The sequence below is a fragment of the Drosophila hydei genome, unplaced genomic scaffold (genome assembly GCF_003285905.1).
Source record: "Drosophila hydei strain 15085-1641.00,03,60 unplaced genomic scaffold, DhydRS2 tig00000063-arrow-pilon, whole genome shotgun sequence".
NCBI lineage: Eukaryota > Metazoa > Arthropoda > Insecta > Diptera > Drosophilidae > Drosophila > Drosophila hydei.
In genome coordinates, this window is record NW_022045657.1 from 4,967,942 (window position 1) to 4,991,248 (window position 23,307).

The following is a 23,307-nucleotide window of genomic DNA, read 5'->3' on the forward strand; positions in this document are numbered from 1 at the left end:
ATATTTAGTGCGGACGAAAGCAATTCTGAAGTGAAAATTCAGTCAAATGCCAAACGGACTAAATAAATGCTGCATCGAAGTTTGGGCTATATCCCTATGGTAAATCTATCAAGTGTATTTGCATTTTAAATAAAGTTTTTCCTGACTTCACTGAACAACTAAAATTATATCAAGAAAATATATCAAATTTATTTAAATGTTAAATTAAATTTATATAATTTAAATGTTTCCTTATATAGTTATAAATGCCTGATCTAACAGATAGTTGTATATTCATATGAAAAGTTTTGACATTAAATTTCATTGTCATCAGATAGAAACTGAATTATCTTCCATAAAAATGTGGCCACAAGCTAATCCCAAAGGCAATTAATTGTGGTGGAATCTTATCTGAAATAATATAAAAATATATTGTGCGGACTTGAGTTAATTATTTAGCACTTTTGCTTAAATGTAGGACACACGATTAATACACAGAAATAAATGAAAATCACGATTTGTCTTTCTAAATTGACACTCCTCTATTCCTAGTTGTTTCAATAAACAGCACACAAATTTATAAGCAATCAGCAAATAATGTTGCACATACGCCACGTTGACAAATACAAACTGAAAATTGTGCACGATACATGTGAATGCCAAAGCAAATAAATAATAAATAAATATAAATATAAATATAAATAGCTATGTGGGAATGAAAATGAAATAATCTGCCAACTAAAAGGCGCATAAATAGCTGTCGAATGACATTCATTTCCTTTTGTTCATCTTTATAGCAGCCATTTTGTTGTCGCTCATCACACGTATGTCTGTGTGTGTGTCGCCATTTTGTGTACGCTTTAGAGAGTGTGCGTGTGTCTGTCTGTGGTATGTTGACGCCATCGTTCGTACGTTTTTTGTTGTTACGGCGGTCACTGACACGTGTACGTGTCACTTCAGACATAAGCGCTGAATTATGCAGGGAAGATGGTCGGCCAATTTTGATTTTATTTATCGCTGGGCGTGGATTTTTATAAGCGGCCAATGCTGAGGCAGCGACAATGCCAAATCAATGCCATCAAATTACAAATCATTAACATAAGATTAGCATAATTAATTTTGCACCTCTAAGCGCCAAGCATGTTGATTAATTTGATTTGTCTCATCTCTCTCAGCAATTCGAGTGCGAATAGCAATTGACTCAATTGCAATTTCCTTAACATACACACACACACGCACATTTATAGAAAGATGTAGATAGGAACTACCTACGGAAACAGAACGATGTTTCTATGTACTTCAACAAAGTTGGATTATCAATGATTGCTGTTCACGTTTATACTTTTATATATATTTCATTTAAGTACAAAAGCTGTTGAGAAGAAGCTTATTCAAACAGCAAGAAACAAGTTCGTGAAGAATTGAAAGTTTTTTGCTCCGTGCACTTTACTATTTATTGTGAAATGCAATTACAAAACTGAAGTATTGTAAGCAATAGCTGAATGCAGATAAAAGTTTGCCTAAATGAATGATATTCTGTTAGTTATTTACTGTTGTAAATATGTTTTAAATTGCAATAATATAAATGTAAATAGTTATGACAGAGCTGTGCATATCAATGCTTTAGTTTTCATAAAATCACTTTATGACATTTCTCAATCTGAGTCTTAAGAAAAAAAAAGGCCACAAAGTTTTTAATATAGAATATAAAAAGAAAATATTGCTTTTATATATATTTGGTCATTCTGATTCACATTCTTATGAGGACAAAAGTCAAAGTAATATGCACATATACATATATATTATTCCCACATTTTGAGTTCATGTCTTTGAAAGCAGACAGCAAAATGCATTTGTTTTCATTTACAGAGCATTTTATATCTGCTGTTTGCTATGCAATTTTATAATGGATTTCTCCACTCACACGCACATGGTATGCATATGGCTCACATATACACATACATGCATTCTCTCTTGCGGCAGCCAATTATCAAAATCAATAACAACAAGCATATCCACACATGAGCATTCAGCACGTACAATATATTTGTTATTTTATTACTATTATAGTCAAAAAAAAATATAAAATTTCTGTATGAAAATTGTCATACGCCCTGAATTTTGGAGAATAAAAAAGAGCGTTGCGCACTTTTCATAATTGGATGCACAATACAGCTAGGATATGAGCACAAACAAACAGTAAAAAAATAGTAATAATAGAAAACCAGAAACATCGTGTACTTGTAATGCACAGAGAAATGAACATAATTGCTTGTTTGTGCTTAATGTACCCTAACATTGCAGCACTTGGGCTTGTCAGTTAGTATAAAGTAAAGTTTTTTGGAATATGCACAGAGTGAAGACGTGGTGAAGCATGCAAAAAGTCTATTTAAAGTAAGATAAGTACAGTGGAAAAATTCAGCAAAATATAATATAATTTATTTAGTCAGAAAATACCTTTAAGTCTATAAAGAACAGCTCCTATTAAATCCATTGAAACCTTACTTTCCACGCAATTCAACTTCATATATAAATTCAGTTGATCAAAATTCAATCAATATATTTAATGCAAGATAAATTATCATTAATAAATATTGCACAAAAATTCATTAAATGATTTCAAGTCGATTAATATACTGCCAATAATTAGAAGTAAATATATCATTACTCATTTTATAGACATTTTAGAGCTGGAGCAGAGTCTAATAATTATCATCATATGCAATATTTGAATATTTCTCAAATTTAATTTTAGGATGGGCACATGAATGAATTTTGGTATTCATAATTGTATCCATTATTGGCTATTTGCTATTCATTATTGAAACAGAATGCTGCACAAATGAAATTAAATAAATGAAACGTGAGACGTCTGTCGATTGCCGCCAATAAATCTACACATTTAACATAAATGCTTCCGTCTTGTATTGTGCCTATCAAATATCGACGAATGTACAGTTCTTCATGGATAAGGGTCGCCTCTGTAAGAATCTTCACAATCAGATTGATATGCTAATTATTCCACTCCTGTGCCATCGACTACTGCCCCTATGTAGAAGGAACAAGGTGCACAGACTTTTGTATCGTCATTGTTTAAATTTGGATATTTATTATTATTTCCACAAGGAGAATTTTTAAATAAAAATTTTTGTACTGCTATTTTCTATAAGTAGAGTATACTCTTAGACTTCAATAATCTTAATTGTATTAGTAGATAAATATTTTATACTCTTAAAACCTTTAACACATTTCATTCCATAAGCATATTATAGAATAAATAAATATATAAATGTATTTGTCATAAAAATAGTCAATTTCGCCCACAGTAGATATCTGTGTGGGTGCAAAGGACAATTGCAGACTCTAGATTATGTCCCCTTAGAGCAGCTGAACAATAACAAAAACTTTAAGCGACATAAAGTGCATGCGGCACTGTTGCAGAGTTTGGAAGGCAAACAAGCAAGAGAAGACCAGATATGCAGCTAACACATGCACACAATATATATGTATATATATATATATATATATTTATATAGCGTGTGTATATGTTACGTGCCTATCTTGGCCTGTCTTGAGTATTTGAGCCAAAGATTAAATGGTGTTTATGGCTGCACCGGCGCAACTCCGTGCACTTTCGGCGCTGTCTCTCTAATACTTTTGACACTTCTGTTAAATTTATGAGTGCAAACATTTACTGACACTCACACTCATACACACATACACACAGCACACTCCCACACACTTAAATGCTTAGAAATATTGCAGAACAGAACGAGAACTCAACATAAATAAATAAGCAAAAAGTAATTGTAATGCAAATGCAAAGTAAAATATAGTTTACAAGCACTGCAGCCATAACTTATTTCTGATTCAGTTTCAAATTTCTGTTGGCGCATTCTATTACAGGGTTGGACCTGGCCTAAGATGGGTAGCGTGCTCTTTGCAGCTGTCTTCATAGCATTACACTTTGCCACCGGCGGCCTGGCCAACCCAGATGCTAAGCGACTGTACGACGATTTGCTGAGCAACTACAATCGACTCATACGACCCGTGGGCAATAACTCCGATCGTCTGACGGTCAAAATGGGTCTAAGGCTGTCCCAATTGATCGATGTGGTGAGTACACAAACGTTCACTATAAACTATAATATATAAAAAATTAAAAGATATTACCAGGCTTTCCCCAGAGTAAAATAATTTCATTTTCTTGTTTAAGAAAGTTGATATTTTGATAATTTAATATATCAAGCGCAGAGAAAACTTTGTTCTTCTTTGTGGAAAACATCATTTGCCTCAGATAGCCTCAAAAATTTCAATAATTTTTTGTTAACGATAATGACATCCAGTTTAGCTGTCATTTCTTTGACAACTGAGCTACTCGACTGCTTATCAAATGACAATCAAAGCAGATTAATTTGCAAAGCCAACAGCGCCGGTAAGTGGCATAAGCCGCGGCAGAGCAGCAGCCGCGTAATTAATAACTGTTTACTAAACGCTTAAAAGGCAGTCGAACTAAGCCAGCATTGTTTACCCAGTCCCAGTGCTAGTCCCACTCCCGGTCCCAGTCGTCGTCTGTTAACTCTTCCAGTTGGTAGTCAACATTGTTTGCATAATAAATCAATGGGCTTTACGATTTATTGTACATCGACTGATGATTGTATTGTTGATTAAGCTTGCAATTGCAGTTGGTGCCCTCCATGCGGCTCAATCAAGGCAGCAAAAATTGCACAATATATCAGGAGCTAGTGGCTTGGGCCAAATTGTGTTTAGGGAAAAGAAACAAATATTGAGAAAACTTCAATTGGCAGCAGAGTCAAATGCAGCTGCAGCGGGCCAAGCAAATGGCCCACAATCTTCTATCCGGCTTGAATGCACATGACAACCGGAAATGGGAAACCGGCTAACAGTTACGTGTGCTCTTGGGTACACAGTAGCCGAGCTTCATAGTTCGCTCCTGCGTTTGGCCTTTTGCTTCCAGCTGGCTTCGACTCCCTTTCTGCTGTTATAAATCACGCGCTAAGCACCAGGACCACTAAAAGGCATGCCAACCAGTCAGCAGCAGTCATACCCGCGCACATTGGGCAACGGCCTCTGTATCCATGGACAAATTATACAATTCGCTGGAGCACAGAAAAGAATATATTTAAAGCCAATTTCTGGCTGGATTCGTTTAACAAGGCTTTTTCGGTTTTCTTGTTTTTAGTTAAAGAAAATAATAGTATGATTTCTTCAATCAATTACTTGAATACATTTTTATTGTTCTGTATTTAAGCCCTGCCAATGCTATGTTTTTGCCTTTGCAATTTTAATTTCTTGTAAAAAAACTCTTAACATTGCTAAAGGAATTTCACAAAGCCACTATTTATATTAGATTCAGAGAAAAGTTCATTTTGCCAAAATTTACTGTGAGGAGGGCTCTTTGATTTATTTGCTCACACTTTATTGCTTTCATTTAAAGTAGTTGCTGCACAACCACCAATTGAGCAGAAGCTAAGTTAATTGCATTAGTACTATGTGGCCTTTAGCTCTAGCAATGGAGACCATTTTCTGTTTTTGATTCATATAACTTACAAATGGATAGAATTTCAAATTCTTCCATATAATTTACTCGTGAAATTAATCTGGTAGTTGATGCAGAACTTGATAACCGAGCACTGTGCTTCTCTCATAAGGTGCTTATAAACGAAATTGCTTTTGTGTGTATCTGTGTGTGTGTATGTGCATGTGAACACACCCATACACATTGTAATATTGCACATACGCTCTGTGTGCTCGACTGGCATCCTGCTACAAATATTCGCAGAATTTCTTTTATTGCACTAGTCCACTGGTCACTTTTTGTTGCTGTGGATAGCTCATTGTTGTTGTTGTATTTGGGGATGCACGTGTTTGCTGCTCTCCTTATTGGCACACAATTCTTTGTAAATGCTATCGAGAAAAATCACTGCTCTTTGGCTAGTTGATTTTTGCTTCCATTGGAAAGCGCAATCATTGGAAACAGAGCTTGGCACACAAATGAATATTTATACTATATACAATATAAAGAATAGATCAGAAGCAGGTGAGGCTTAAGACGAATTTTTAATTTAATTTCAGATATTTCCATTTGCCAGACTTCGACCTCTGAGTTGCTTTGGCTGCTTATTACTTGCATTACAGCTGCTTACTCAGGTGAATTATGACCAGAAATGCATTAGCATAGGAACAGTTGGGCGAGAGGAAGTATGAGACAGATATTGCCTTTACCTGGTCCTAATTGCTGGTTGCTAAGCTACCTAGACCGTAACGCAATTATCTGAAAACGACAGCTCATGAATTTGAAATATGGAAGGAAAGAGTCAAGCACAAATACAGAGCCAGGAGAAGCAGCTTAAGTGATACCTGAATTGATAGCAGATAGCTCATTTAAATAGTAATAATCATGCTTCAAGGCTTTACGTAAGCAACCATAAGAGAGTCTTTTTACATTTTTTCTTTATTGCTCATAGTAAACATTATTACGTCTAGACTTAGCATTGGAACTGCTGTATTCAACTCTTGTTCAGTTGGAGCGAGGTACATTTTTATGACGATGCTCGGCATCGTTATTGCAAAGTTTATTTACGGCAAACAGGAAATTCGATTTAAATTGTAAACAAGCCCGAGACGAGAACGAGAAAACGTGGCTGAATCCAGTGGCCAGTGGCACAGAATGCAAATTCAGTTGCATTTAGAAAGCTTTAAGCTTCGGCTTAAGCAATTTAAACACTGTATATCCGGCATCCTGTTTGGGGTAATGCAACCGGCAGCCGTAACTCTAAGTGTGAATAAGCAAGCAGCCGCAACGGCAATAACGCCAACAACAACAACAACAACACCAATTACATGGCAACAAACCCAGTTAGGCAGCTGTAGGTGTGAACCGGCATAGACATGGACATGGACATAGACATGGCCAGCAACTTGCCGGCAGACAGACGAGGAAGTTGCCTTCGTGTTGTTGGTGTTGTTGGCTGCAGCTACAACAGCGGATGCCGCACATAAAGCATAAAGGATACGCGCAACGCCTGGCACCGTCCTCATCGCCGCTGCTGCAATATTATCTCTTCCTTATGCCGCTGTCTTTGTGCCTAGTCTTGGCTTTGTCGTTTTATTGCCGGTCTTCCGCGTCGCCCCGCACCTAATGACCTCAGACTTCAGACGTTTCAGCCGTTCAGCCAACGGCTGCCAACTGGCAGCTGGCAACTGGAAACTGGGAACTGTTAGCTGGCAACCCACAAAAGCATACCGAGTGGGTGATTAGCAGTAGGTCGTCTTAGCAGCACCACCAGCAGCGGCACCACCTCCACCTCCAACACACACTCGCCTGCGTGTGGAAGCCGCTAGCAAAATCTATTAACACTGCGCATCTTAACATATTGCTCTGGCTCTAGCAGGTCCGGGCGCTCTTCATAGCTCTAGCTCCGACATTATCTGAGTGTCTCGACGGAAAACGCTTTACGGCGCATCATTATCATTTTGTCGTTAATTACATTTTTCAACGCTTAAGTGATTTATTCCGCAATTTTATCGTTTTCTAATTTTTTCTATTGAGTCCTGTGCCGCTCGCTAGCTACCAAAGCGTATTTGCGCCTAATGAGTTGCTTTGCCGCTTCCCACCTAAATAAATATGAAAGGGAAGCAGCAACAGCAGCAGCCATAAATATAATGAGCGCAACTGCCAAGGAGCCCTGTAAGTGTAGACATTTACTTACGAGGGCCCACACTCCACAGCCCAAACAGAAGGCAACTGTGCGGTTGTCATACGTGCATCTGTTAAGACTCAAATTAGAGCACTCTCCTCGCATGCTCTTGATACGGCTGAATTATTTGCAGCGAATGCTAAAAAAGGCAACAGCATGAATTACTTGTTTCCTTAATTTAGATTTAATGTTGACTCTGACTCTGCGCAAAATAGAAAAGTTTATGTTGTATGACAAATGCTTCTTCTGGGCAAAATAACTGAACTTGAATTAATTCCAAGCTAATTTTAGCATTTTCTCTCTTAGACGAGTTAAGATATATTGAAAGCCATTAGAGAAAATTTTAATTTAAATTTATTTGTTCGAAATCCATTTTAATCGCTGCTCAAAAGCAGCGACGTTTTTTTTTTTAGTCAAACCTCTATCTAGAATGCCTTTAAAAAATATGCTATCAAAAGACAACTTACGATAAAATATTAAAAATTCAATTATAAAAGTATATAAAATAATGCAAATTAGTTAGAAACATATTCTCATTTATACCTCCAATTAGGATAATAAACACTTTTGTATCCAGTATGAGTTACCAGAGCTGTGTCACAGCGTTTGCTTTGCTCTGCTGAAGCCGTTCTCCGTTCATCATTTCATAGATGATACTCAAGTGAAAAGCCCACATATTACACATACATATATGCTAAATAACTTAATTAACATCTGGTTGTCGGCTAGAGCCAAACTTTTAACACAATAAACATAATTAAAGTACATTGATAATCAGCTCAAATAGACCCCAGCTAGACTTTCAACCCCAAAGACTTGTGTGCATGTACTATGTACACCATATAGCATGTATATCTTGTCTTTCTAGTTCATCTATTAGTCGAAATGGCGTAGCGAGCTTTTATAGTTAAGCCAAGTTTTAATCCAGTTCGCAGCTAACCACTGTGGTACTTAAACTTTATGCTTGTTTAGCTGCTCTTAACTTTAATTGCATCAGCCACCCCATCAACTTCAACTGCTATTATTTTCGCTCTAATCTCGTCTCTCTTTCGTGGACTGCGTCACTAGTTTGCGAGACATAAATTGATTAAAACTCAATGATGCTTTAAGAATACGGTCGCCAGCAACGACTGTGACTGTTTCTTATTGCTGCAACTCACTTCAAACTAACCAGCTGCAGCACCATTCAACCCAGGACAACCACCAGTGGGCAACCACTTGACAACCACTGACAGCCCCAAGGCACCCCCAAACAAACAAGCCAACACCCCCACCATCACTTCACATCACTCCACTTCACTCCACTCCACTTCACTCCTTTCCAGTCTACTCAGCTTGGCAAATTTCAAAAGCATTTGTTAACCGACACCAGAAGCAGTTGAGTTTCTTCAGTTCACTAAAAAAACATTCGCTCGTCGCAACGATTTTCAATTTGATGGTCCCCACTCAATGCTCAAGCTCTCACAAATGTTAAGTCCCTGCAGCAGCCTCCAATCCCATATCCCGCTGACAGCACAGAAAATCATTTGAGCTGTTGTTTATACACTTGTTGTGAAGGCTGCGTTCGTGGAGTTGAACTAAAAGCTTGATATCAGGCTTAAAAGTCGAATGCGATGCCTAAATATATATGGTAATGCGCTCACTGAACAACTGGCTAACTGATTACCAAGAGATCCAATACTGAGGTATTTTAGAAAGAATTTTACTCACGTAAGAAACAATCTAATGCCGAATGATATTTCTCTGACGATTTTCGTAAAAATTCTTACATTTTTAGTTACTTCATAATATATTGAATATATTTTATGATCAAAGAAGATAGCGCCTTTGACATTGCTTCTGTCAAAGTAAATTAAAAGTGCTAAGCAGATGCTAAATATGTTGACAATTGATATTTAATAAGACAACAAAAAATAGTTACAATAATATAATATAAAGAGTATATAAAAGTCGTACACGCCGATTTGATCAAACTTGCATTTAAATTTGGAACACAAATTGAATTGACTTCTTGCTTAAATTTGAATTTAACAAATTTCTTTCCATTTATTTTTATTTGCAGAATTTGAAAAATCAAATAATGACTACCAACGTGTGGGTGGAGCAGGTAAGTCCAACTATTCGTTTTTTTATTATTATTTATATAGCGTCTCATTTTTTGGGTTATTTTATGCTATTTCCTGGGGCACTGCGAAATTTGAGATTTGGCAGCTGGCAGCAAAGTTCCCAAAGTATCCGAGTAACATGAATTCACCATTTGCACGCTTCGGTGCAACCAAATGCAAAATAATTTTGCTAGCCAATCCTCGCGTTCGCATAATGCCAATTTGTGACCAGCACTTGGCTTTGGAATTGAAATCGTTCGCTTGCACTTGGCCAAGTGGCCACGATGGCCACTTTGCAGCGACTACTCGTATATGTGCATTGGCTTTGCACTAATGCGATAGCCAGTTGGATCTACAACAACTAGAAATTCCCCAAAAAAAAACAAAAAACTATATATATGTATATATATATATATATAAGTTAACTTATAACACTTAGTTAGCTTATAACACTTAATGTTAGGTATTATTCAACACTTATTATCGGGTGCTAGACAAGTTAAGGAACAGCCCTGGCAAGGGCAACTCTACTTACGCCGGTGAGGCTATGATTTGTAAAAATATAGATCAGTCTCGTGTTTTAACTCGTACTGATAGGACATGCTAAAAATTGGTGTCATATAAGTAAAACTAAAAATAGTGAATATAATAAGAAAAACCAATAAAATTAACTGTTTCGATTATTCAAAAAAGAACAATTAAAAGCAGGGTTAAAAAGCGTTCTTCCAGTAAACCGCTTAAATAAATATTCACTCCGTCATTTGCTCGTTAAATGGCTTATTTCATTGTCTGAGCCCGAGGCCAGCAATAAGAGGCACAGTCGCCTCTCAACCTAACTTTCAGTCACCACAGGACTGGAAAACATATAATTGGCGCCCAACGTGGGGCGGACTCCACAACCAACAACAATTAAGACAGCAGCGCGGGAGCTGCAATTGACAGATCTTATAAAGGGATTTTTTTTTTGTTTTGTGTTAGTTGAATCTTGTAAGTGGATACTCTAGCCAAAATTTTTCTTCAAACACAAAAAGTGTTAAAATTTATTTTATAAAAAAATAGCTAGGACTAGCGAGTATTTTATATTGCAATTGCATGTAAAAAAAAAAAAAAAATTAATGATCAGAACCAAGTGAGAGTGACTACTTTGGGAATTTTAGTGGCAGCAATTGATCATTCAGATCGTCAATAAAATTACATTGTGTTACTTTCTGTGTGTCTGAAGTTGTGCATGCAGTTCTCGTAGTTCAGAACTGCGACGTAATTCGACCCATCTTCTGACGGCCCGTTTTATTTTTCGCGACCACTGACCTGCGCATGTCTCGGTTCAACCAATATAGAAACCCTCGCAGGCAGTCTAGCGACTCAGATTCCGACTGTGTAATTCCCCCACCATCAGGTAGAATGGATGCAGATCAGCTTACGGAAATAATAAGGACGGCTACTAGCAAAGCTTTAGCCGAACAGGCCGCTGTAAACCAGCAGAGGGAACATGTATTAACTCAACGAATTAATGAGTTAGCTGAACAAATAGCGGTAGCAAACGTTGCCGCCCCACAAGTAGTAGCGTATGCTGCTATAGGAATTAGGAACGATATTCACTGTGACGAGCCACTAGATGCCGTCAAATGCTTACCTGAGTTTGCAGGGGTACAGGAATCGTATGTATCTTGGAGGCAGGCAGCATTAGCCACTTACGAGATCTTCAGACCGTATAATGGCAGTTCTCGTCATTATCAGGCCGTCATCATCATAAGAAGCAAGATTAGGGGCCCCGCAGACGCGGTGCTAGCCTCATTTGGTACTGTGCTGAATTTTGATGCGATAATAAATCGCCTAGATTTCACATACAGTGATAAGAGACCAATTCATGTCATTGAACAAGAATTAAGTACCTTGAGGCAAGGTGGCCTGTCCCTGCTTCAATATTATGATGAAGTAGAGAAGAAACTCGCTCTTCTCACAAACAAAGTTAATATGTCATATGAGCCGGCTTTAGCAAAGGGCCTATGTGAAAAATTCCGCGACGATGCGTTGCGTGTGTTCATATCGGGTCTCAAGCGCAGTCTAACAGATGTGCTCTTTGCAGCAAAGCCCAGAGATCTGCCTTCAGCGCTAGCTCTCGCGCAAGAGGTCGAGTCGAATCACGAAAGGTACTCATTCGCGGCTAATTTTGCAAAAAGTCTTGAAGACAAAGAGCGCAAGCCGCATGCAAAAGCGCAGGGTCACCAATATGAGAGGTATTCGCATCAAGCCGAAAGACAAGCTAGCGGTACAAAGAATCCGCACTTTAGCAAGCAAAACAGGGCCCCATTTCGGACTGACCCACGAAGCACCAGGCAGCACAACAATAATGGCGCACCAGTGCCCATGGAGGTCGATCCTTCCTTTTCAAGGGTAATGCAGCCCACTCAGGCCCTTGCTTACGCGAACAGGAAGCACCCCGCATCTGACCGCACAGGCGGTCTGAGAAAGCAGCAAAGGTTGAATCACGTCACGCAAGGCGCGGGACAGGGGGCAGAGGTGTGTGCTGATGCTGCCTCCAGCGCAGCGGCACAAATCAATGACGTTATTAGTTATAACTCTGATGCCCTTAATTTTTTAGGAGTAAATCCCTTCTACCCGTCATCAGACGAAGAGTAGGAGGGACTCACATGCAATTCCTCATAGACACGGGCGCGGCCAAGAATTTCATTCGGCCACATAAAGGGTTGAAAGGCGTCCGCTCGGTAGAGTCCCCCTTCAAAATTCACTCCATTCACGGCGAGACACAAATTACACACAAATGCTTTGTTTCAATGTTTGGGTTAAAAGCAACTTTTTTTATTCTGCCGGACTTATCAACCTTTGATGGGATTATAGGCCTTGACCTGCTAAAGCAGGCATCTGCTTCGCTTTGTTTAGCTTCAGGACAACTTAAGTGGGGCACGGAGGTCGAACCAATCACCTTCCACAAATGCAAAAATGTAAATTTCACAAATGTAGACTGTGCAGACGCATCCCCATTAGTTAGAAGTTCTTTTTTGAAAATGCTGAAGACCAGACAAAAGGCCTTTGCAGACCCAGACGAGGCGTTGCCGTATAACACATCAGTCGTGGCTACCATTAGGACTACAGACGAGCAACCGATCTATGCCAAGCTTTACCCATATCCAATGGGAGCGGCTGATTTCGTTAATAAAGAAATCAAAGATCTACTAAAGAATGATATAATTCAAAAGTCCGTCTCTCCCTACAATAACCCAATATGGGTAGTAGACAAGAAGGGCACTGATGAAGCGGGCAATAGGAAAATGAGGTTGGTAATGGACTTTCGTAAACTTAACGAAAAAACCGTGCCGGACAAATACCCTATGCCAAATATATCAATGATATTGGGGAATTTGGGGAGAGCCAAATTCTTTTCAACATTAGACCTCAAGTCTGGTTATCACCAGATCATACTCGCTGAACGCGACCGTGAAAAAACCTCTTTCTCTGTGAACGGGGGGAAATACGAGTTCAAAAGACTCCCCTTTGGATTAAAGAATGCAGCAAGCATTTTTCAAAGAACCATCGACGACATACTGCGAGAGCAGATTGGCAAATTTTGCTATGTTTATGTCGATGACGTAATCATCTTTTCAGAAGATGAGGAATCCCACATTAAACACGTGGATTGGGTCCTAAAAAGCTTACACGAAGCAAACATGAGGGTCTCCGTCGAAAAGTCACGTTTTTTTAAGAAAAGCGTGAACTTTCTTGGTTTCGTAGTCACCAGCACTGGCACCACGACGGATCCTGAAAAGGTTAGGGCAATACAGGAGTATCCAGAACCAAAAACGCTGTTCGAGGTTAGATCATTTCTAGGCCTCGCAAGTTATTACAGATGTTTCATTAGGGACTTCGCCGCAATAGCAAGACCCATCTCGAATATCCTGAAGGGTGAAAATGGAACAGTCAGTAAGCATAGGTCCAGAAATATAAAGGTTCAATTCTCTGAAGTGCAGCAGAGGGCATTTCAGAAGTTGCGCGATATTTTGTCATCCGAGAATGTAATGCTCAGGTACCCCGATTTTAAGAAGCCATTCGATCTAACGACCGATGCTTCGGCTCACGGCATAGGTGCAGTTTTGTCTCAAGAGGGTCGTCCTATAACAATGATTTCAAGAACATTGAAGGACAGTGAGGTTAACTATGCAACCAATGAGAGAGAGTTATTGGCCATTGTATGGTCACTTGCCAAATTAAGGCACTATTTGTATGGGGTGAAAGACATTAATATCTTCACTGACCATCAACCCTTGACCTTCGCAGTTTCGGAATCTAATCCAAATGCGAAAATCAAAAGGTGGAAAGCGCGCATTGACGAGTCTAATGCACGTATCTTCTATAAACCTGGCAAGGACAATCTGGTTGCGGATGCCTTGTCAAGACAGCAGCTCAACGCTATAAATGAGCAAGAAATTGAGTCCTGCGCAGCAACGATCCACAGTGAGGTATCTCTCACCAACACCATTGAGACGACAGACAAACCCTTGAACTGTTTTCAAAACCAGATAGTGCTAGAAGAGGCGCGTTTCCCCTTAAAACGAAGTTTTATTCTTTTTGGAAATAAGAAACGCTACTTGATCAGCTATACATGCGTCGAATCGCTGCTAGACGAGCTCGAAGATGTAGTCTCACCCAAATGCGTAAATGCTCTCCACTGTAATTTACACACGCTTGCAATGATACAAGATACATTGGTGCGAAGATACCCAGCCACAAAGTTCTGGCATTGCAAAAATCGCGTAGTGGACATATTTGCGGTTGGAGAAGGAAGGGAAATCCTCACAGTCGAGCATAATAGGGCCCATAGGTCTGCACAGGAAAATGTTAAGCAGGTACTCTCCGAGTACTACTTTCCACGGATGGCAAAAATTGCCAAGGAAATAGTACAAAACTGCAAAACATGTGCTAGGGCTAAGTATGATAGACACCCCAAAAAACAAGAGCTTGGAGAGACACCGATCCCCTCACATGTAGGAGAGATGTTACACATGGACATTTTCTCCACTGACAAGAAATACTTTCTCACTTGCATCGACAAGTTCTCTAAGTTTGCTATCGTCCAACCGATCGCTTCAAGAACCATTGTGGATCTGAAGCCAGCCGTAATGCAACTTATGAATTTTTTTCCAAAAGCCAGATCCATTTACTGTGACAATGAACCGTCATTGAATTCAGAGACCATCATGACTATGCTCACAAACAACTATGGGGTCAGCATTTCAAATGCACCACCATTGCATAGCATATCGAATGGACAGGTTGAGCGCTTTCACAGCACTCTGTTAGAGCTAGCCAGATGCATAAAGATCGACAAAGGCATAAATGACACCGTAGAAGTCATTTTACTGGCCACAACCGAATACAATAAGTCGATTCATTCGGTCATCGACCAGAGACCAGTTGATGTGGTTCAGGCGCACTCTGATGAGCCACAAGAGAAGATAGAAGAAAAGATCAGAAACGCTCAGACGACGCTCAGAGCTAGGGAGAACGCAAAGCGGCAGAATAGAGTCTTCGATGTTGGTGACAAGGTTTTGGTCAAGTCCAACCGACGGCTCGGAAACAAACTCACACCTTTATGTGTCGAGAAGGCCGTGGAAGCAGACCTGGGGACCGAGGTCCTCATTAAAGGAAGGGTGGTCCACAAGGACAACCTAAGATAACTCCCTTGTTTTTTTTATTACACCTTTTATTATAAGCCGCTAGGCAATTTAGAATAAGTTAGATATAGTTTTTCAATTTACCTTTAGCCACTTGGCATAATTTTTATAAAACATTTTGGTGGCGGGTACACCCGATGCCGGTCATTTAGAGTAGATTAGGTCCACTGAAATGCGACTAATGAATGCCAACAGTAGACGGATAGAAGTAAACACTGAGGTTCAAGACCAGCTTAACCAGTTAACATTTGCTGTCAATGGAGTTCTCGGGATAGCCAAAACTCACAAATTGATTTATTTATTTGAAACACTGAAACACTGTCCAGAAACAGAATGCGGACGATCGAGTTGCAAAGTTTAATGCTTGCTATTACTCTCGCGAAGGCTCATTGTTAGCCCAAACATTTTGGACTCCTCAGATTTAAAATCAATTTGGCTAGAGGAATCCATCAACACTATACATTTTATAACCAAATTCCCAAAAATTAAAAAAGCCTGCAGAAAAATTACGATTTATCCTGTCGTCCACAAGAACCAGCAACAGCTCTATTCGCCCCATAGTTGGATGCTAAGCCAGAACCACAGCATGCAAATCTACAAGCGGAATCGTTGAGGAAACCCCCTTGTTCACGGCACCACCACCAACAGTAGAAGCTCATCAGCCAGCAACAACTAACGAACTCTTCGCGGCGGCAGAGCCAAGCGACTCTTCATCCATACTAGAACCAAGTTGCTCCAACCGCTGCCCATCTCTGTCGACACCTGCCACGGCTGCCGGCTCATCCTCATCCTCATCGGCAGCGGCGTCACGTCAACTGCAGCTGCCGGCATTGTCGGCAGTTGCCGCACGGCAACAGCAGCTACTGCTGAACGGCTCTCTGAAGAGCAAGACGAAGACATTTCCTGCGTATCGAGCATCGGTGCGCAGCGAGAGCGACGACAAGGAGTACAGGGCGGCTAGCAGCAGCAGCAACACGATACCGACGACGGGCAAAAGTCGGCCAAGATCAGCGGCAAGAACTGTAACAATCTGCTGCACAACGCCGGCAATAAGCTAAGCGTGAGCAGCAACTCCTTCGGCCTATACGCAGCATCTGGCATCATCGCCCAAGAGCCCTGTCTCCAGCAACGGCCATCTGAACAAATACTGCCTGACGGACTTGACGCGCCGCAAGGCCGAATTCAATCGCCAGCTGAGCGCGCCGACAGACTACACACATCACTCGTCCAGTAACGGCTCATAGCATCGCTGGAGTGGTGGGACACAGTCATCACGGCCATCACGGGCACGTGCACGGCCAGTCATCGACGGCGCCAGCCACACTCAAGTCGCTGCAGCTGCACAACTTTGGTGTGCATCATCCGATGCCAAGGCCCACGTCCACGTTGTGCACCAACAGCTTCAACAGACGCCACATACGTAGGCGCAAGAGCAAGCTTAGTAAGCGCCTGCTGAACGGCGATAGCGAAGAATCAGTACGCTGCTCATACTGCTCCGTATTGAATGTGAATGAGAACGACTTGCGGATTTCATTCGAGAACACCTGCACCGACTCGCTGGTCACCGCTGCTAATATGCGACCAAGGAACCGAAATGGTGCACTTTGATGATGTGTCGTTGTACGGCACTCCGAAAGAGGAGCCATATGCTGTGCTTTAATCTGCATTGGCCTCACTCTTTGGTGGATCATCGACGCAAAGAAGTCCGCGAAGCACTTGCGAGGAGTCGTCGCTGGAATTGGGTCGGTCGAGGACGACCTTACACTTGAGGGGGGGGGTAGTTAACTTATAACACTTAGTTAGCTTATAACACTTAATGTTAGGTATTATTCAACACTTATTATCGGGTGCTAGACAAGTTAAGGAACAGCCCTGGCAAGGGCAACTCTACTTACGCCGGTGAGGCTATGATTTGTAAAAATATAGATCAGTCTCGTGTTTTAACTCGTACTGATAGGACATGCTAAAAATTGGTGTCATATAAGTAAAACTAAAAATAGTGAATATAATAAGAAAAACCAATAAAATTAACTGTTTCGATTATTCAAAAAAGAACAATTAAAAGCAGGGTTAAAAAGCGTTCTTCCAGTAAACCGCTTAAATAAATATTCACTCCGTCATTTGCTCGTTAAATGGCTTATTTCATTGTCTGAGCCCGAGGCCAGCAATAAGAGGCACAGTCGCCTCTCAACCTAACTTTCAGTCACCACAGGACTGGAAAACATATAATTTATATCTATTGTCTGGTTGGCGAGTTTTTGTGGAACTGCTTTTAAGCACTTGAATGGAGGAGCTTTAAAGTTTTGCATAAAATATGCACACAAAGCCCCTGCACAAATTGCAGTCAATAGCTCTCAAAAGCTTATGCCAAGTTTCTGGTTACCCAAATTGACAAAACAAAAGCAAACCCCAAAATTAGATATAAATTATGCATCGCATCTGTTTTCCTCTATTCATTTGTATGGGTGTGTGGGTGTGTTTGTATGCGTTTGATTCAATTCCAAAACTTTGCATGAGCATTTCAGCAATTATCATTTTTGGCTCGTTATAAATGTAATTCGCGTGTGTTCCGGCAAGAGATTTCAATGAAAATTCGCCAACTAATAAATTAATATTTAGAAATTTATGCATTTCATTAATAATTCCTAAAGCTAGTCATTTAGTATAAAAATTATTTAGTTATTGTACGATATGTATGATATAATGTAGGACAGACCTGAATGCCTATCTGCCTATGCATATGAACACAGATGCAAGCTACTAAAGCTGGAGAGAACAAAGCAATAACGTATATATAGGAAATTGCAGTATTTATATGATTCCTTGAAGTTAGTTAATCAAAGCTTATATTTTAAGTATTCAGAATGTGAGTAGAGTAAGTTGGGAACGGGCAAATAATTATAAAACTTTTATTATTTGTTATTTATTGTTGCTGTTGACATTACTGCAGTTTGTGTTCGGTTTCAGTCATGCTGCACGTCCATAAATATGCAAATGCATTATGTCAATAACGCCCCATCCATGGGCACCCGCATACACATAATGACGTTTAAGTGTGTCCCTCTGCACAGGGACTGGTAAGAAGCTAAATGCGTGTGCAATTAAGTCTGCCATTTATTTAATAGACAAACAAAATCACTTTGCATACTTAATAGTGTGGATGCAGCGGAATTAAAGAATAATATTTTGCTTATTCCCACATAAATACATGTAAATGTCAATTAGTCTGTGACCAAAGGATCATTTGTCAGCTAGTTTAATGGAACACAAATCACTCAAAATAAATTCTCATAAACTTAAAAAAGAATACATTCTTACATCATTTATGATGATTAACGTCTGAAAGAGCATTTATTTTAATATTTTTTGTTTTAATTATGGAACATTTTGTGCTTGGCGCAACGATAATCCCATTGTGAATTGCAAACAGCACCCACGATGCATGCCGCATGCCGCAACAGTGGTGGATGGCAGTCAACATAATTACAGTTTTATGATGCACGCTCTTTGCTATGCCCGGCTTCGAGTTACCATACAATACATTTTATTGGAATCGCCCTGTAAGGAGTGAACTGGATATACCCGACAGTTGGGACTGACAACTGCGTATAGAGCATACTTGTATGGTGAAAATTTAATTTAACGCTAACAGCTTAGCGACCAATAAATTAATGCATAATTAATGAAACGCAATTGCAACATTAAATGCAACAACAGAAACAATAAAGGCGAACAGCCAGCTATTGTGTACCACAAATTCAATTCAATATTCATCTGTATGCAAATTATGTAGCCGAGTGCTTTGGTCTAATTTATTTTAATATATTTATATGTTTTGTATCAGAAATATTATCATGGCTGGGCAATTTTTGATAGTAATTTCTATGTGTTGCAGGAGTGGAACGACTACAAACTGAAATGGAATCCCGACGATTACGGCGGCGTGGATACCCTGCATGTGCCCTCCGAGCACATATGGCTGCCGGATATTGTACTATATAACAAGTAAGTGCCATCTAATTCCCTTGCCTTGTCCCTTGTCCGCCTGGTTATGGCTACGGTTAGGCGCTGGCTGGCATTTGGGGGCTTTGCCATGGAAGTTTTGGCGCCTGGCACCATTTGCATAATTGCCCAATGGGCGCGACGGGCGCATAAATCAAAGCGCACAGTTACGCTTGCAATTTATCAGGCAATGATTAACGTATTTTTATTTCAATGTAATATGAGAACTGGCCAACGACTCAGCTCTGCAGCTAACTGAGCAAAAGGGAACGAATCGGCCTCTCTTTATGCTCAGCATAAAATTGCTGCCAACTCGTCTGCTTTCTCAAATTGGACGTTTTATTTTGCTATGCTCGCTGTAATTATTATAATTTGCCTTGTGTCGTATTTCACTTGGAGTGAAGCCAGCCCCACTAAACGGCACAGTGGCATACGCATCGTAAATTGAACACAAAACAACCTATCGCTTGCTGCTTAAACTGATTTAAGGATCAAATATTGTTAAAGTTATATTTTCGATTCGTTTTACCAAGTACATAAAATTGTGCTGATCAGCTATAGGCTTAGGCTTAAAATAAATATAAATTGGAGTACGCCCATCTAGCTTTTGGCATAGTCAAATTACAAAACTAACATTCACAAAACTAATAATCACAGATTACTGTGTGACTGACTCTAAAATAATGAGAAAATTCTATAATTATTAACAATTAATTAACCTCTTCCAATGCTGGGTTTCGTTTACAAAACACGAGCAATGCCAAGAAATTTTAATCACTCATCGTAATGTTTTTAAAAATTTCCACGCATTATTTACTTGAAATGGATTGTAGGGATTTATTTGTAAATGGCATATTCTTACCACTGTGCCGCTGGCTTTGCTGGCCAACACTTGACTCCGTCGATGCGGCTGGCACTTCAGTTCCTACAACACCAGGGAGGACATCGCTCTTTTGGCAGATCGGCTTACGCGCTTTATGTGCCGTATTGGCCTTCTTTCCATTTTTTTTTTGTTTTTGCTGTTGTTGTTGGGACGCCTTTGGTGCCCTGGCTATACGAACTATTCGCATAGCACACTTTTTGGGGTGTGTGCGCTTTGGCAGAGTCATAAAAACTCGTAATTTATTGCTTGGAAAAAGCTTAAATTTCATTTGCCAACAACTACAAAAGCATTGTCATGTTGTTGTGCGTAACTATAGCAACTCTCTGGTACTTACACCGATACAAACACACACAGAGACACTCTCAAACACATTGCTTGCTGTTTGGCGGCCATTGTCGCTCGCTGCTACCGTGAATGATGTTTAAAGTGAAAAAAAATAATTTGTACTGACAATAATAAAGCAATGCTTTGGTTAGAAAATCTTTTCCCTTTAGTGCCACTTCGGCATGAAGCGCCTTTCTGCTTTGACACAGACATTTCAAATTTGGCTCCAAGTGGCCTTTGCCCACTTCTCGCAGTTAATTGTGTTTGCTAAAAATAAATAGCATCTATGAAGCTAATTTAAAGTTGTTCCCATAATATTTAATATTCTTCTTTTCGAATTTGAATTTTTAGCTATTTAAATTGATATAATTTTTAAGTTTTAAGTTAGAAAATATAAATGTTAGCATACAAATTAGATCAAAAACAAAGATTTTACCGATTTTCCATGCACCAAGACAATTTTGGTCAGCTATACAAATTTTAATTTTAACATTAAACATAAAGTCCCGAATTTACTGAAAGTAAGCTGCATGTGTGTGTGCAGCTTATGCGTATATGTAGTGGAAGCATTGTTGTAATCTTGAATGAAAATACACACATTCTGCCAGCTGTCGGTTGCAAAAGTTTGAAACGCTGAAAATGCGTTCAATTTCACAATTGCAGCATAGCTGGCAATATTTTACATACAAACTTTTGGCATGCCAAGACAAACGAATAGCGATATGGAAAACACATACCTGCCTGCACACACACGCACTCACACTCACTCACGTATGTAGCGAATGATAGCGCATCCTCCGAAATGCACGCCCAAAATTTGCATGCTGTGAAAAATGTTTAATTGCCCGCTAAATGTGAAATAGCGAATAAATAGTTGAGCGAGTGCGTAACCATACAACTACAACATGGCCCAGGCACAAATACCTGCCACGCACGCACACAGCGACGCCCATACGCGGGCCTATTCAATATTGTTGGCCATGGTATGAAACCAGCGTCAAAAGTTCTAATTTATTGGACGTGGCCGGCGCTATTTGGTTCTAATTGTTTGAGGTTCGCCTGCGCAGCGTTCCACGCGTTTGTCAATTTTAAATTGTAATTTCGCTCAAATTTTGCAAATGCTCAGCAATGCAGCGTCCGAAATATACAGATAGAGGCGAGTCCACGAACATGTGCCTTGGCTGAGCTGCTGACCAGGCATAATTAGTCGTATGTGCTAGAGCGGGCACATTAAATACGCATCGCAACCGAGAAACCGTCAACAGCGTGTGAGCGTGTGTGTATGTGTGTGTGTGGTGCGTGTGGTTGGTGTATGTGTGGGTGGACCATTAGGCAAAGCAAGCAGCAAAACTTTCAGGCACCAATTGCGAAGTCTACCCAATGGCGACGACAGCAGCGGCGACCGCAACTCTGTTTATATTTGTGAGAGCCTCTTAATTCCAGCAATTAATTTTCATGTTGATCCAAGAAATTAAAATCGCACTCGAACTGCGACTCATAGCGAGAAGCTGCGTCCCTCTCTCTTTGCCTCTTTTTCTGTTCCCATCTTTCTTTCATTTTTGCTTTTTGTTCTTAGTTGGAGTCTACAGTTGATTGCAATTGTGGCTGTGGCTCCACTTAATGGTTTCTTGGACCCATTTGATAATACATATTTGAAAGCTTCTCGTAGCATAAAAAGTACAAGCTTAACTGTGAGTCTACCTTTTCACATTTTCTTTTGATTATGATTGGGATATTTTACGTCTACTCGAATAGAAAGTCTGAAAGTAGAACTATTTAAAGCTCATCTGACTTTCTGTTTTCATAAATATTTGCTTTGAATATTGTGCATTAAGCTAATCTAAGTTTTATATTCCAAACTAATGGCAGGAACGTTATAAGCTAATAAATTAACCTCAGTTGGTTTTGGCATCATCTGCTTCCTTATGACTACATCTACTAGGCTATTAGTTTTAGTAGCTTCTAAGCAATATCATAATTTGGAAGCGCACTGGTGTCTGTGTGGGCTAGTGTATACGTGCGCTTGGGGTCGTTATAGCCAAGTATAAAAATTGCGCAATAGTAAGAAAATGGTTTTTGCTGGATCAACTCAAATTGTGGAACTAATTAAAAATACATTTTGGCTTCTAATTACAAATTTATTTTAAATGCGAAAATTGCTTCGAATGTTGTTTTAGCAGTACACGCCCATGGCCATTGGATCACCCACCGCCCCCTCCCCCATCCGCCACTATCAACGCCGGCGTTATCCATTAGCCTTGAGGGCTTCAGGCAGAAGTCGAGGCGAGGCATAGAGACTAAGTCATTGCCTTAGCCACTGGCAGACATACTTGCACACTAAATACAAATCCAAAAGCACAGCATTTTAAAATGTTATTACAACAACAGGAACCGTAGTAGCAGCAGCAGCAGCAGAAACAGCGAGCAAGCCATTAATGGATAAAAACCATTTAAAATGGCCGATGGCGCTGCAAAAAGCACAGCGCAGAGACTGAGAAGAAAAGAGAAATGTGAAAAAAACGAGAACCAGAACAAAAGTTTATAACCAAACCGAAAAACCGAAACCACGCCTGGGGGTCACCACAATTGCAGCCATTATCAGC

At 39.9% G+C, this 23,307-nt stretch overlaps 1 protein-coding gene across 1 annotated transcript in view; it reads left to right on the top strand.

The window, feature by feature from the left end:
- LOC111593371 (acetylcholine receptor subunit alpha-like 1) overlaps positions 1–23,307 on the top strand; it is a 73,016-nt gene that overhangs the window by 39,946 nt on the left and 9,763 nt on the right. Inside the window, exons 3-5 of the mRNA XM_023306087.2 lie at positions 3,886–4,095; positions 9,763–9,807; positions 19,391–19,500. Of these exons, the coding sequence (XP_023161855.1) occupies positions 3,904–4,095; positions 9,763–9,807; positions 19,391–19,500 (347 nt within the window). The 5' untranslated portion in view covers positions 3,886–3,903. The remainder of the gene's footprint in view (positions 1–3,885; positions 4,096–9,762; positions 9,808–19,390; positions 19,501–23,307) is intronic.